At 38.3% G+C, this 16,372-nt stretch overlaps 1 protein-coding gene across 27 annotated transcripts in view; it reads left to right on the top strand.

Annotated features, from left to right (window-relative positions):
• rxraa (retinoid X receptor, alpha a) overlaps positions 1–8,284 on the top strand; it is a 198,155-nt gene extending 189,871 nt beyond the window's left edge. For all 27 annotated transcript variants that reach the window (XM_058757249.1, XM_058757254.1, XM_058757250.1 and 24 more), the window contains 5 exons: positions 840–969; positions 2,311–2,443; positions 4,342–4,433; positions 5,015–5,120; positions 5,344–8,284. In XM_058757249.1, the coding sequence (XP_058613232.1) occupies positions 840–969; positions 2,311–2,443; positions 4,342–4,433; positions 5,015–5,120; positions 5,344–5,491 (609 nt within the window). In that variant the 3' untranslated portion in view covers positions 5,492–8,284. The remainder of the gene's footprint in view (positions 1–839; positions 970–2,310; positions 2,444–4,341; positions 4,434–5,014; positions 5,121–5,343) is intronic.
• Positions 8,285–16,372: the final 8,088 nt, after the last annotated feature.

Below are 16,372 nucleotides of genomic sequence, written 5' to 3'. Positions count from 1 at the left end.
ATAGATAGCTATAAACATGTCAACAGTTTGAGTAACTTTAACTAACTTTGCATCACTGTGAAAGTAGTTGACCTGAAAGAGAAAATTAACTGAAGACAACAAATTATGCTAATGATAATTATGCTAATTTAAAAAAAAATATATTTTAATGACTATTTCACTTCCTTTTATGTAAAGCACTTTGAATTACCACTGTGTATGAAATGTGCTATATAAATAAACTTGCCTTGCCTTGCCTAATGCTAGCTATAGCGCCCCTTGTGTAAACAGTGTTTACTTGGATTGCGTGTTAAAGGGGTCATATGATGCGATTTCATGTTTTCCTTTGTCTTTGGAGTGTTACGAGCTGTTTGTGCATATATAAGATCTGTAAAGTTGCAAAGACTTCAGTCTCAAACCCAAAGAGATATTCTTTATAAGACTCTGCCACGCCCTCCTAAAACAGCTCATTCAAACACGCCCCCACATCTATGTCACGGTGAGGGAAGATTTGCACAACACCGTCCAAACGTATGCGCAATGAAAGAAGGCGTAACTTTTATTCTCGCTGTAATGTTGTTTTTGTTGTTGTTGTCGCTGCCGCCACCATGTCGTGGAGACGCTACATGTTTCGTTGTGAAAGCGAAAGTACTTTGTTTGGTCTTCCAAATGAGTACACAACTAGAAATCAGTGGTTAAGTTATATTTACAACACTGTTCCAGAACAGTACAATGCAAATATTCGAGTTTTTTATGTAGCTTGAAACTTATGTAGCTTGAAGCATTTGCATTGAAATTGTTTTTCGGACATTTGGACAGACACCTTGGTATGACACCTGTGTTCTCGTTTCTTCCACCAGCCCAATGATCCAGTCACAAACATCTGTCAGGCCGCAGACAAGCAGCTCTTCACTCTAGTGGAATGGGCCAAAAGGATCCCTCATTTTTCAGAGCTCCCGCTGGACGACCAGGTCATTCTTCTACGAGCAGGTGAGTTTAAGAGTACAGATGCACACTTAAAAGACAGAAACAGGATGAGTTCATTATAACGTCAAATATTTAATTAGAAGAGTGTTGAAGTTAAGCTGCCTCTACGGCTGTGTTTCAAATCCTAGTTTGATGCCTGTCTAGACTGCATTGTAGCATTCTGCTAGCCTAACACGTTAGGTTTCAAAGGTGAACTAGAAAGTCTAAAAATGCCTGAAATTGCAAAAACCTCCCTGAATCAGGGCTGTCTGTCTATTTATTTATTTATTCATTAATTTATTCACTTTTTTAACTGTTTGCTGTTTATATGGCTGTTTCAAACCCTATGAGCTGCCTTTTTAGACATCATTCTAGTGTTCTGCCTACATAGATGACGTGCTGGGTTCAAAATGTGCCTGTTATCAAAAATATATTGCATTAGATACACACACAATATAAAAAGAGGCATCTGTGATGTAAATGTATTTTTTGTAAATATATATTTTTTTCAGAACTTTATTTCACTTTATTTTGTTAAAACGTTAAACATTTGACAGTTAGACAGTTAAAAAAAAAAAAGATTTTGTCTTAATTTTGAACAACTTATCCATGATTTTGTTTTTTAAAATGATTTTTGCAAGATGCTTATATTTGGAAAATGTATAGGCATTAAGAAAATCTGTTTGTTTGTTAATACTGTTTCTACTATTGTATCTTAAAGCTAGACTCGAGGTACTAAATATACCTTTGATACCAAAAGATTATGTGTGGTTTGGAAGTTTTGAAAAAAGTAGGGAAACGTGACAAGGAAAAGAAAAGTGCTTTTATATAAAAATGAATGTAAAATATTAAAAAGAAATGAAGTCTCCATGGCTAATATAGTGGTAACTAAAAGGGGCAGGTGTCCTCACTTAGTTACAGGACAGCATTGATGTGTGGAAAGTCAGTTGTTCTGTCGCAACTATTTATGAGTGAGTTTCTAAGAAGTTGACAAAGCATGAATAAGACAAATAGATGCTCTGTAGACCACCATTCTACAAAAAAGCTGCTAGGCTTTTAATTTCCTTTATGGCCCATTGTATTAGCGAGTCATGCTTATCTTCCCAGAACAAGCTGAAGAGCATGTTGAGAGGGTCTTCTCTCGTTCTCTCTCTGAGCTCTCAGGTTTTCTATAAATAACCCCTTTAGTTCTGCTGTCTCACAGATGAAAGCATCTCAGCTTTTCCCAAGCTCAACTCAGGGGAAGTGAGGGGAGTGTTGTGGTTGCTAGGCAGACTAGTTAAAGGAGCCCTGTCACTCAGATGCTTGCTTAATTCCCTCTTACAGTGTGGAATGTTTTATCATGATTTCGTCTGTCTCTCTCAGGATGGAATGAGCTCCTCATTGCGTCATTTTCACACCGTTCAATAGCAGTGAAAGATGGGATACTGTTGGCCACAGGATTGCACGTGCACCGGAACAGCGCCCACAGCGCCGGTGTAGGAGCCATATTTGACAGGTTAGAATGATACTTATAATGTTTGTGGGAAAAAAAGGGTTAAGAATAAAAAAATACATTATTTTTTAATGTGTATAAAATATTATACACTTTTATGTATGCATATTTTATTTAAAAATGTGTAAACCATTTTTTTTTTTTTTTTTGGTAATATATGAGGCTTTGGCTATATGGAATGTATTCGAACGTGATGACACAAAGAGATGATCACACTAGAAATTTTCATGACAAGGGCAGAACAGGAACCTTGACATTTCTGCCAGCGGAACTCTGAGACAGAAGGGCAGGGAGGAGCGAGCTTTCTATCGATTTACATCGATATTCATTAAATATGCAGCCGCGCTTGCAACAGAGGTCATGCAGAAATGGTTGAGTGCTCAGACAGAAAATGTTAAAGGAAATCCATTTGTGTGTCATTTATGATGAAATAAAAAAATATGGAGGGATACACACCCAGTGTCGCCAAGGGCTTTGCTCTGTATCTGTGGCCACAAAAACCTGAACAATGCTGTGCAATAAAGCTACCAGCTACATTTTTTTTGTTGAAATCACAACCTAAATAAGGTTTGAAGAGGGCCATAGTGGTTACAGAGCACAAAGTTTAGTTGTGAAATGTACACCAACATAGCAGCAGCACCACTTGTTGACAGTGAAATGCATTGTTCAGCATCCCTATTAATGAAAAAAGTTTAAATAGAAATAAATTATATAAGAATAGCAATGATAAAAAGTAAACCTTAAGGCAAGTTTATATTTTGTGCAATTTTTTATATATAAAAAAAAAATCTAAATTTCTAAATTCTATGTAGTATAAGTTAAATCCATTTGTTAATGAGAGTATTTTTTGATCATATTATGTTATGCTCAACGTATTCACTGAAAACATGTCTTATACACACTTGTTTGGGAGGATATTGTTACTGAAAAACAAGACAAGAAATGTTGATTAAGAAAGTCATGACTGTTACCAAAAAAAGCTGTATTAAAAGTAATTGGACATTAACATCCCCTGCAGCTGTGTCACCTGACTCTGTTAGGTCTTCAGCACCGTGGTTCAAGACTCCGCTCTCAGCGCCCAGAGGCTGCTTTAGCGATTAGAATACACCCGGCTCCTCTGGAAGAATGGATCTCAGTGTTAATGCCGCTCGCATTAAGATGCGCAGCCCTGATAATGTTTCTTTATCAGGTCCCCTGCAAGTGACAGCCTTGGCACAAATGAAGTGGATGGTCGACTTAAACACTGGGCTGAAGTCCCCCACCCCTCCACTTATTGTTCCAGGAGGCCAATTCAATTAGAGTGTGTTAAGAGTGGGAAACGAGGATGCCTCGCACCAGTGTGTGTGCCGTCACCCGGTCACACAAAGGCCAAGATTGTCAGAGGAGACTTCACCCTCTGGATCAGAGGAAGTGATACCAATCTAGATGTTTTATTGAAGTGGCATTGGTATTTGACAGTCACTGCCCATCAAAGCAGTAATGTAGTAATATCTGCCCACATGTGTCTCATTTCCCGACATCTGATCGTGTTGCAGTGTCCTTCACTAATAAAAATCTATTGGGGCAGTTTTAAGCAGTGTAGCCTTTTCTATCTTGCTTTTTATTTAAACATGAACACCATCAAGGTTTTTACAATGACATGTTTGAAAAGGGGTAAATTATATATTTATATATATATATATATATATATATATATATAATTTTCTGGGTTTAAAATTTATTTAGAACTTAGAGTTGACAGAGTATCTCATTTTATGATGCATTCTCATTTAGGGTGAGAAAAGGGACCCCATGTTCTCATATACTGATCATGATGTCCTTAAACTCTAATTGTAACAGGTTCATACTTGGCATTATTCGACCTGTTTTCAGTCTTAACATGTGTTTTCTCCTATATTCAGGGTGCTGACAGAGTTGGTGTCAAAGATGAGAGACATGCAGATGGATAAAACAGAGCTAGGGTGCCTTCGAGCCATTGTCCTCTTCAATCCAGGTACTACTCTATATGTAATGCTACCAGTCAAAAATGTATTTCTAATGATGAAAATCTAAAGACGTGTAGCTTTAATTCTTGAAATCAATATTTTAAGCAAATTCAAATTGCCTGTGATGTTTTCCTGATCCCATGTCCGATAATTTCCTGTAAGTCTCTTTTGATTTTCTTAACACTGGCCTTTGTACCCCAGAGTAAACATACCCCCCACCCCACCACCACCACCACCACCACCACCATCACTGGCACGAAAATGTCTCCCGTTCAATAATGAGGAAGAGTCTGAGAACAGACCTCTCTTCTGTTCCCTTCACTTTATATAGAGGGGGAAAAAGACAGCTCTCATTTTCCCAATTAGAGACTCCCAGCCGCCTTTTTCAGAGTACCAGATTGAGTTGAGAATAAAATAGTGTTAAGAATCGAGAAATGTTTTTTTAGAACAATTCTGTATTTTGAAGATATTGGTTGGGTTCCATTAGTGGTGTTTTAGCGGCTGCATTGTTCTTCTGAGAGGATGTGCTGGAGCACAATAGTACAGTTCCTACTCGAAACTTAACTTTGTTATGCATCTTCTATTTCAGACTCCAAAGGCCTGTCAAACCCAAGTGAGGTGGAGGCGCTGAGAGAGAAGGTCTATGCCTCTCTGGAAGCCTACTGCAAACAGAAGTACCCTGAACAACCTGGAAGGTACAAGAACCACTTACCTGCAGGACCTGGATGATTTATATTGAGATATGATCAAAAAGATATTTTTTGAGGAACAGCTTCATACTTCTCAGGTCTTTTCTGACTTCAAAGGATGTCAGGTTGTCAGAGTCGTATGAAGTACAGATAAAAGGGCTATCAGTTTAATTGTACATCCGTCTTGGTTTTTTTTCCGGCGTTTGATTATGTGTGTTTTTGTGTGCAGGTTTGCTAAGCTGTTGCTGCGGCTCCCTGCCCTGCGTTCCATTGGACTGAAGTGTTTGGAGCATCTGTTCTTCTTCAAGCTCATAGGGGACACGCCCATCGATACCTTCCTCATGGAGATGCTAGAGGCGCCCCACCAAATGACATAATGACATAACGCCCTTCTGTCACTGGGGGACACAAGGGTCTGCCACCCCAAAGGCCCCTTAGAAACTGAACACGTGACACCATTTGCCAGAGCAAAGGAACTTTCAGAACCAATACACAGTCATGGCGTCCATGGGTCTGTTTTATACTTTGTATAAAGATATAAATATATATACAACACATAAGAAAAAAGATGACAATGGACTTCAAGCCCACAGACAACAGTGGACACGGGTGTATCAAACTATCCTTCAATGGGTACATATGAAAAAAAAACAAAAAACGATGGAGCAGTAATTGCAGGAATGTCTAACGCAGGGTAATGTACGTTGGGATATAATGGGTCTTATGGGAGGGATCCAGGGCTGTAATCAGCCTCATTCAGGATTGGATAGGCCCATCCTGGGCTGGTGTGTCTGGGCACATGAAGACTTATGGGAGATGATGATAATGGTAATGCGGGTAATAATCCGGGTTTCTAACGCAAACATTGTGTTTTCAGCCCCTGATGGGAGTTTTTGCGATTACAATCCTGCTCAAATTGCCGTTTTTCCCTCAAGCAGGCTGTTCCTGATAGAATGTTCTTGTAATTACTGTCATTTAAGAAGTGAGTTTGCTCTGAACCAAGTGAGGAATCCCAGTTCACCCCAAGCATCATCAGTGGTGTGTGGGAGACGCAATAAGGACGTAACTTCAGGATCAGACAGGAAGGACCGCCTGAGGTCGCTGGGAGCAGATCCCAGCATCTAATGAGCCACCCTGAGTTTTGGATTATGATCATTCACACTTTTTCATTATGCACTCGAAACATGAGCTTTTAAAAATCCAATCTGCCTGTTCTCACAGAGCCCATGATGCTGAACGACGTAAACTAAGGACGCTTATAGTGGACATCCTGCCACCTGTAAGCCGCCCACATGTCCCACTGTGTCTCTTCTGTATACCAATTCACCTCAAGTGGTTTTCCAAACGAGCTCGACACTTGTACAGTTTATTACAACCAATTCAGTATTGGTATCCTGTATTTTTTTTGGATGATTTTTCAAAATGTGTGCCGTTACCTCTCTTTCAGTCACATTTACAATGGTATATCGAGTCTTTTGTGTCCCGCATCCACTCCTGCGTCAGACGTTTGCACAAGCCGCCTCATGCATTCAGGTCTTGCAAATGTGTTTTCATTAGGATGTTTCTAAGCACTTAACCTCATGTTTCAAGTCCCATTGTTGTGTTTTTGGGGCTGCCTTTTTTAATGAGGTATCGTCTGTTTCCTGAGTCTGTAATTTCCCATCTTCAGCATTTTCTTTATTTCTGTACGCTGCTGCTGCTGCTAAACTATGCATTTAGCTTTTTTTTTTTTTTTCCCAAAGACTGTCCATAGTGAGGTTGATTTTCAAACTCTGGCAATGAAAGACCACATGTGAACAAGGTTACACCGCCAGGACCAAGATTCGGGTCTCCAGCAGTTTAAAGAGAGCTATTAGGAGTGGAGCAGTACTGGTAGGGAATAATACTGAGGCAATGGGAGAGCTGAGACTTCCACCTAGTGGTGGAGATGCAGCACTGCAACATTACTTGAATTTTGTACAAGTATTTAATTGGATAAAAAATGGCACTTTTATGTGATATTCTCAATGTTTGTTTTTGTTTGAGTGCAGTCTCATAAGGGTCTTCAGCAATAGCTTGATTTAGATCACTCGAGATGGTTTATCCAGAGTGAAGCCCAACCAACTTCAGTCGATACGGTTTATTAGGATGTGTCTACATTTCTGAAAATCAGCTTTTCGTCCTCTTACCCTCATTTCCTTTGCGTGGCAAATAAATTTTAATGGCTTCACTAGACTTTTTAAATGGATGAATATTTTGGATCACCGGTATCTTGAAGCCATATTCAGGTTTGAGATCAAAAACTTTCTCCTGTTGGAAATGGTGTAATGCAGAAATGATAACCTAGATAGAATTAATACATACGCAAATGCTTTATAACATAAAGCTATATTTTGTCTATATGTAAATGTGTGTATATTTCTAAATATGAAAGTATATAAATCCATTCTTTAAATGTTTCCGAACAATGTTATTAAGGGAGCCAAGCGTTTTTCGTAAATTGACTAAAACCAGGCCTAATTGCACTGTTGTATTCTCAGATTCTAGAAATGTTTTTAATTGCTGAAGCTTTTGTGTTCAGCCTTGAATTACACACACATAAAAGTAAAATTTTAGACTAAAACCAGCAGTTCAGAGCCCTAAGAAAAGATCGTACACCAGCTCCTTGACTTATGAATCATATTATGTTCACAAAACCTCAAACAAATGTCTTGTTAGTGAAAAAATCTAAAGGAACCTGTTGCTTAGCCACTTTTCCCACCATTTAAACTAGAGAGGATAAACTTTGACCCTGACACAGTCACCGCTTCAGTCGTCACAGAGACACAGGACCTTTTAAAAACATTGAGAAAACTATAGGAAAAAATCTATTTTTGTACAAATGTAATTTTATCCCTTGCTTATATATCCTCCCTTCCTTCCTCCTTCTGTGGGCTGTTGTATACATTGTGTAAATGTTGATTTGAAGTGGGGACAATTCAAATCAGAGCATTTGAAAGTGGATTGACGTTAATTCCGACACCTTCACTTTGCCTTTTGGTTTTCTTCTTTCGCCATCTCAGAGAGAAGGACTGTCCTTGCATAATATTTTGTCTTCTTTTTAAGGAAATGAAAAAAATCATCTGTTCTACTTTGTGGGTTGTTCTTTGATGTTTTGTCTTTCAATCAAATTAAACGTCTAATTAAAAATATGATATGTGTTGTGTTGTGTCTTCACTAGACTTGTTGGACCTACACATTCCAATGTAGTAAGGAGCTTCTTGCCTCATGGGATAAAAATAATGCATGAATGCTTTTTTTTTTTTTTTTTGATTAATAAATCATTTAAAATTTTACAGTTACTTGTAAGATTTTTTTTTGAATGATACACACAGACAAACACACACATATGTGGTGATGTAGTGCAAACCTGCTTTTTTGTTTATGAAAAATGTTCCTACAAGTTAATCCAACCATATTCGTAACTGCACTGGGGTAGGGTTAGGGTTAGGGTTTTGCTCTAGTACAAATGCTGACATACACGGCGCTAAAACAACCACAAGGAAGTTCTGTACGAGTAGACGAGGGATGCAGTGCCGCCTCAAACTATTGGATGAGAAAATAATCCACAGTACAAAAATAAAACAACTGTAAATAGACAGACTGATTAAAAGGTATGTAAACAACTCCGCTTGGTGAAATCCATCTCTGTGTCTGTAACCACAGACACCTGCAGTGTTTACCGAGCACTGGTGATCCAAAAGGAAAGGGACCATTAAAAATAGCTGGACTTCTGTTCAGCAAATATAAAAATGGATACTGCATTTTTATACGGAGTTAAAAACATCTTGCAATAGTTAACGAAAACACTTTATTAAAAGAATAATTTCTTTACTTACAGGTCACGGGACGTTTTTTTTTTTTTCACACTGAATTTACTGTTGTGGAATTATTGCTATTCAAATATGAACATCTCTTGTTTACAGGCAGCACTGGGCGAGAAAGCTTGGGTCTTCCTAAAGGTGCCTGTGTGTTGCTGTGCGATTATTGTTTTGTTTGGGATCTGGGAAGATTTTCAGTGTGAACATGTTATTTAATTCGATGGGTTGCACCAACAAGGATTAAGTTTAAATCTAGATTAAATCAAGGTTTATCTAATAATTCTGTTGCACCGAACTTTAAACCTTGTTTAAAAATAAGCAGGTTTACATTTAAACCATCAGTTTGATCCTGGATTTATTGTATATTTAAAATAGATTAACTTTAATCCTGTTGCTCCATAACTTTAAACTCAGATTTAAATCTCAGGATTAACTTTAAATTTACAGGTGAGGAGGTTTAAATACAATAAAGTGCACTTACAGTTACAGTATGTGGCTGATTGAACAAAGACAGAAACAGTGGGTGTGTCCTCAGGTCTCAGAGAGGTGTTTATTATAAATTAAAATTAAAATTAAAGCGCACTGAGCCGGCAGATTGTGAGGGTCGTGGCAGCCTGTAGTAAACTTGCGTCTGCTATCGAGTCCGGGATGTGAATCCGTCACTTATCTCGGTGCATCACGGCGTACGACAAAAGAAAAGAAGACAGGATCGCGGCCGCGCCTCTCGTTTCTCACAGCCGCTCCACGCGCGTGCTGGACGGCGATCAAACGGAAGGGGCGCCGCTGTCACGAGCGGAGGTAGTCATTCCATGAATCATGCCAGTTATTTTCTCTTATCTCGGTTGTTTTGTCATAAGCTATACTCCATTAATTGATACAATAAATATATATTTCCAAGATGATCAAATCCATATGCACTGCCTCAAAGTTGTATTGCTTGTTTGATCAGCCGTTTGATCAACGGTCTCTCTCTCGTAGCGTTTTATAAAGACGGCGGACCTTTTACTAATTTATTTCCTTTATCGACAAAATGTCAGAGACAAAGGATAAGGAATATTAACATTGTTGCTAATTAATTACATGACGAATCCATCATGGCGGAGAAAATTAATCGTAGATGGAGGTTTTAATCGCAGGTTAGAATTCTAATCCCAGATTTGTTAATCTCAGTTTAAAACTAGATAAAAAAGTTTGTCGAGACAAACTTTAAATTGGCTTGAGAAAGCCAGACCAGAAAGTTAGAAAAGTTTGAAAAGTTTAAAAAAAGTTTAAGAAGTTTAAAAAGTTTAAGTTTGAAAAATGTTAAAAGTTTTAAGTTTGATGGGTTTCAGTCTGAAATAGTTTGAAGTTTAAAGTAGTTTTAAAAGCTTAAAGTTTGATACATAGATAGATAGATAGATAGATAGATAGATAGAGTCAGATTATAGATAGATAGATAGACAGTAAATCAGATAGACTTTAGATAGATAGATAGATTTTAAGGACCTCAGAGTGGTTGCTATGATGGTTGCTAGGCTAACTCTGGTGGTTGCTAAGGTGTTGCTATGCGGTTGCTAAGGTACCCAGGGTGGTTGCTAGGGTGTTGCTAGGGTGTTGCTATGCGGTTGCTAAGGTACCCGGAGTGGCTGCTAAGGTGTTGCTATGCGGTTGCTAGGGTACTTGGGGTGGTTGCTAGGGTGTTGCTATGCGGTTGCTAAGGTACCGGAGTGGTTGCAAAGGTGTTGCTATGCGGTTGCTAAGGTACCCGGGGTGGTTACTAAGGTGTTGCTATGCGGTTGCTAGCATGATTAGCAAGTTAGTAGCATGTTTCTAGCATGATTGGCATGTTTCTAGCATGATTAGCATGTTACTAGCATGTCGCTAGCATGAATAACAAGTGACTAGCAAGTCGTTAACATGTTGCTAGCATGATTTGCAAGTTACTAGCATGTTGCTAGCATGATTAGCATCCCACTAGCATGTTACTAGCATGATTAGCAAGTGACTAACATGTCGCTAGCATGTTTCTACCATTATTAGCAAGTTCCACGCATGTCGATAGCATGTTGCTAGCATGATTAGCATGTGACTAGCATTTTTCTAGCATGATTAGCATGTCGCTAGGATAGATAGATTAGAAATATTAGATAGATGAGTTTGAATGGGTTAGAAATAGTACATAGAAGGGAAGTTTGATTGAGTCTCAAAGGATTCTGGGAGTTTAAGTTTGAATTTTGACAGTTGGAGTTTGAATAGTCTTGGCTCATTTGAACATTCCGTCAATGTAAGTCTATGGGATTTTTATGATTTTTAATCTTCATTTTTATGAAAACCATAAGTCTGATCAGTTAGAAAAGATATAGCAACTCGAGTCAGACCAGTCTGAAGATCTGGGCTGGGTTTGGAGTCTGTAGAGTTAAAGCTCTAGGAGGAGTTAGAGTTGTAAATTTTAGTCTCAGAGGAATAATAATAAGTTTAAATAGCATTTCAGTAAGTTGGCTATCTCAAGCCAACTTAATTAAGTGGTGCAACACAACTCGATTTAAAATAAAACCCAGATCAACAAATCCTCGATTAGCTCTAAACTTTGCTTAATTTAATCCTTGTTGGTGCAACCCACCCTAAATGGCATAGTAGTGCAAGTACACAACAAAGCATTTTCAAAAACAGTCTGAATTTTTTTAAATATTCCATAGCAGTTTTTCGAATTGTAACGTTAGTAAAATATTTAAATGTTACATATGTTGAGTATTTCCGTTTATTTTATATAGTTATGTTGTTGTTTTGTTGTGAATGTATGCACGTCCACCTCACCCACTGTTCTCAGGGTTCTGTTCCTCAGCCTGACCTCTGCTGGTCACAGAGAAAGTGCTCACGGTTTTCTCTGGGCTGCTGGATCCAACATGATTCCTCTCATTCTCAGACTTGCTTTCTGTTTAGATTGCTCTGGGGTTTTTTATTTTCTCCTTTTTTTTTTTGTAAGGAAGCATGTAATTAGTTTGTCCATGATCTTACAGCAGGTAATAAAATATCAGCTTGCAGAATGATCGAGAAAATATCATCCTGTTTCTAAGCATTTCATAACATATTTTGCATATTATAAATGATGTGAAACAATATGCAATAATGAACATTTCAAACAGCAGTATGCTGTTGTAGTAACACGTGTTTGTGCATATTTATTCAGAGTTCTATCCAATTATCATATTCACAATCATGAATTCAAGATTCATTACACTGGTTATTATCACTGGAGTGGTGTCTTTAGGTCATTTTTTGTAGCTTAAACTTAAAGGTTTGGACCCTATTCGTTGTTTCATTTTTACACAAATAATAGAGAATATTGGTATTGCAATGTGTTAAGTATTAGTCTGTATCATTAAATGAGTTTTAATAATAATCTTGACTAAATGACTGCAGAAGCAGATGTTGGTGTCATTGCTAAACATTCCTCATTTATTTGAAAAATGAATAAGATGCTGAAATTGTTATCTACACAGTGATAGTGTGACTCAGTGTAATGGATGACACTGTGGTGTAACACAGAATTTGCATTACACCAAATGACAAAAACACATTACCATTCATGTTAAAACTCCTTCATCAGTTTATACTGCAGGCTGTCAACCGGCCACCTCTATCAAACAGTGAGCTTGACCAGTAAAGTCTCAATTATTAAATTTACTTATTTTTCAAAATAATAATAATAATAATAATAATAATTAGTAGTAGTAGTAGTATTTATTTATTTACGGAGGTTGGACAAAATAATGTGAACAGCCATTGTTATTTGTCTTTTCATTGTTTATATTCTGTGGTTTGTTTATCAGTGTAGTTGTGTTCAGTGGCCCGGAGTCCGTTGTTCGTATGTCGCTATCGGATTGGTTGGTTCTTCGAAGCTCATCCTGGAGTTACTGCCATAGCAACAGGTCCGTAAACTTAAACCTGCTCGGGAACTTAAACCCTACTGATCCAGGGACAGTAATTTAAAATAATAATAATTGAAAAATTATATAATAATGTTGTGTAGTCTATAATACTATAGACACAGCCAGTTCTACTCATTGAATTATTTATTCATGATAATTACTTTATAATTGTAATCATAGGCGTAAATCCCGGGGGGGACAGGACCCCCCCTATCTGAGGTTTGTCCCCCCTAAAAATCATTACAAGCGACTCTGTGTATTAAAAATAATATAATGGACATGTACTTAAAATAATTGTGTGAGTAAAAACAAAAACGCAAAAAAACGTTTTAAGTTCAGAAATGTTTTGATTCCCCCCTCCCTTGCCTCACAGTGGTTTGGTCCACTGCCTGCTTTCCTCTTTTACAGACCCACACACACACACACACACACACACACACACACACGAGTCCAGTGCAAGAGAGCAAGTACCTCAGTAACAGTTAGTTATGTGTAAGTAACTTAGGCTGTCGAGGACATCGGGTGAAATGATTCTTTCTCTTTAACACAGATGATGCTGGAACATTAATAAATTATTCATGACAAAAAAATTATGATATCTGATGTTTTTGTATGAGCGATTTTAAGGTTAACAAGCTTAATACCGTCACCCACTAACTTACAACTAACACGGCGATAAGCCTGTGTGTGAACTGATATTAGGCTAATATTGTAGACCTACTTATGTGTTGGGTTTTGCTCAATATGATGTTGATGGCTTAATGCGGTTGAATATCTAAAGAGAGGTGCTCGGTTTCAGATGAAACCTAAAATACTATGGATGACGCAAAATAATAATTATAATATGACCGCATGGTGAACCATATGAACCGAACTCATATTTAAACATGATCCATGCTATGTACACATATCTATCCGTACAAGTACAATTTTGGCTGTATTATTTGTGTCCTCTTCAAAAATGGCTCTTGATAAATTTTATGTTTATTGTCCCCCCCTACTGTTAGATGAAATTTACGCCCCTGATTGTAATACAGTAATACAGTTAATCTGAGAAATCAAAATTCAAATTCTAGAAATCGTGAATATAAATGGGAATCATGTAAAAAACGTTTAAATAAAATAATAATGATAGGCAATGTGAAGATTGACCACACCTTATCCAGAGTTAAGAGAACTGTTAACTACCAATAACACAAAGACAGTATAGTTTTTTCGTTACATGAAATTTCATACATGACAATGTTTGCGTGTCACATGACTAACCAGCTCTCTTGTGAAAACATGTACAGAATGCCAGGATTTGATAAACCGGATAAACCAAGAGGAGCTCTTACAGCATGAATAGTTGGGGACAAATGTCAGGAGTAGCTCAGGAGTCAGGTAGTGTAACATAGGGAAGATAGAAGAGAAATCAGAAATTATTTTTGTGAAAAAGCAAGCAGTGCTTCAATTTTTCTTTATGTTATTAATTCAGCAGATGCTCCAAATTAGCCCCAGTGAGGAAAAACAGCACAAATCATTCAGCAGAGAGTCTTCGGAGGGTCAAGCTTAGTTAAAAAAATAAGCAGCAAACTTGGTGCTCAAAATGGAGAAGCAAATTACTATGAAGTAGTGCACAAATAAAGCAGTAAATGCACAAAAAGTGCACAAAAAAGGAAAAAAATGTCTTTGAAGAAGTCTGAAGCGGGCAGTGTAATGTAAAAAAAAAAAAAAAAAATGACAAAGTAGAGAAAATTAGTGCAAAAATGAGTAGTAACAGTGCAAATGATGGGAGGAAATAGAGGAGCAAATTTATAGACTCTGTGCTCCTCATAAATCTAATACATCTCGTTAAATTATTGGGTGGGTGGGAGAGATTGGCTTAATAAATCATTTAAAATTTTACAGTTACTCGTAAGATCTTTTTTGAATGATATACACACAGACAAACACACACATATGTGGTGATGATGTAGTGCAAACCTGCTATTTGATTGGTTTCGATTGAATTTGGAGGCCAAGGCATTAACAGAAATCCACCATCACGTTCCGCGAACCACTCCTTGATCATTTATCAACCCCTTCAATACAGATGAGAAACAAAACTTCCTGATCTGTCAAAATCAGAGTACCTGAAAACCATACTTGAGTAAAAGTACAGTTACCTTATAGTGAAAATTATTTTCGCTCATTTCGATCTCCTCCAAAGCTTCCGATGAATTTGTCATTAACCTTGCAGTGTCCAACTTTAGCATTGAAATCACCCATCAGCATGATGTAGGTGCAGCGCATGTTCATCACCTCCTCAAGGTCTTCATAAAATAGCTCTACAATCTTCATCTTCTGCTGCTGCGGTAGGGGCGTGAACTTGTACAATGCAAATGGTTTTCTGTCAGGGAAAGGTAAGGGTGAGGATGCCAAAACGAGGCTTGGACACATCCAAGTGATCAGTGAGCTTGCCCATTCACTCAACACAATGAATCCAATTCCTCCTACACTCCTTAATCCTTCCCCAATTCCAAGTGCTACTGTTAATCCGTCCTTCCACTCTGCGTAAAGTTCTTTGAGGCACCATGTTTCGCAAGGATGTCACATTTGATATTTCTCTTTTCCTTGATAGTTATCGAAAGGTCTGTGTCCCTAGCTACCATATCTATACTGAACAAAATTCTAAACGCAACACTTTTGTTTTTGCCCCCATTTTTCATGAGCTGAACTCAAGGATCTAAGACTTTTTCTATGTACACAAAAGGCCTATTTCTCTCAAATATTGTTCACAAATCTGTCTAAATCTGTGTTAGTGAGCACTTCTCCTTTGCCGAGATACTCCATCCACCTCACAGGTGTGGCATATCAAGATGCTGATTAGACAGCATGATTATTGCACAGGTGTGCCTTAGGCTGGCCACAATAAAAGGCCACTCTAAAATGTGCAGTTTTACTGTATTGGGGGGGTCCGGGAGGGTCCGAAAACCAGTCAGTATCTGGTGTGACCACTATTTGCCTCACGCAGTGCAACACATCTCCTTCGCATAGAGTTGATCATGTTGTTGATTGTGGCCTGTGGAATGTTGGTCCACTCCTCTTCAATGGCTGTGGGAAGATGCTGGATATTGGCAGGAACTGGAACACGCTGTCGTATACGCCGATCCAGAGCATCCCAAACATGCTCAATGGGTGACATGTCCGGTGAGTATGCTGGCCATGCAAGACCTGGGATGTTTTCAGCTTCCAGGAATTGCGTACAGATCCTTGCAACATGGGGCCGTGGATTATCATGCTGCAACATGAGGTGATGGTCGTGGATGAATGGCACAACAATGGGCCTCAGGATTTCGTCACGGTATCTCTGTGCATTTAAAATGCCATCAGTAAAATGCACCTGTGTTCGTTGTCCATAACATACGCCTGCCCATACCATAACCCCACCGCCACCATGGGCCACTCGATCCACAACGTTGACATCAGCAAACCGCTCACCCACACGACGCCATACACGCTGTCTGCCATCTGCCCTGTACAGTGAAAA

The sequence above is a fragment of the Onychostoma macrolepis genome, chromosome 21, assembly GCF_012432095.1.
Source record: "Onychostoma macrolepis isolate SWU-2019 chromosome 21, ASM1243209v1, whole genome shotgun sequence".
Taxonomy (NCBI): domain Eukaryota; kingdom Metazoa; phylum Chordata; class Actinopteri; order Cypriniformes; family Cyprinidae; genus Onychostoma; species Onychostoma macrolepis.
Note: the sequence above shows the minus strand (reverse complement) of the source record. Positions and strands in the feature narration are given on the sequence as shown.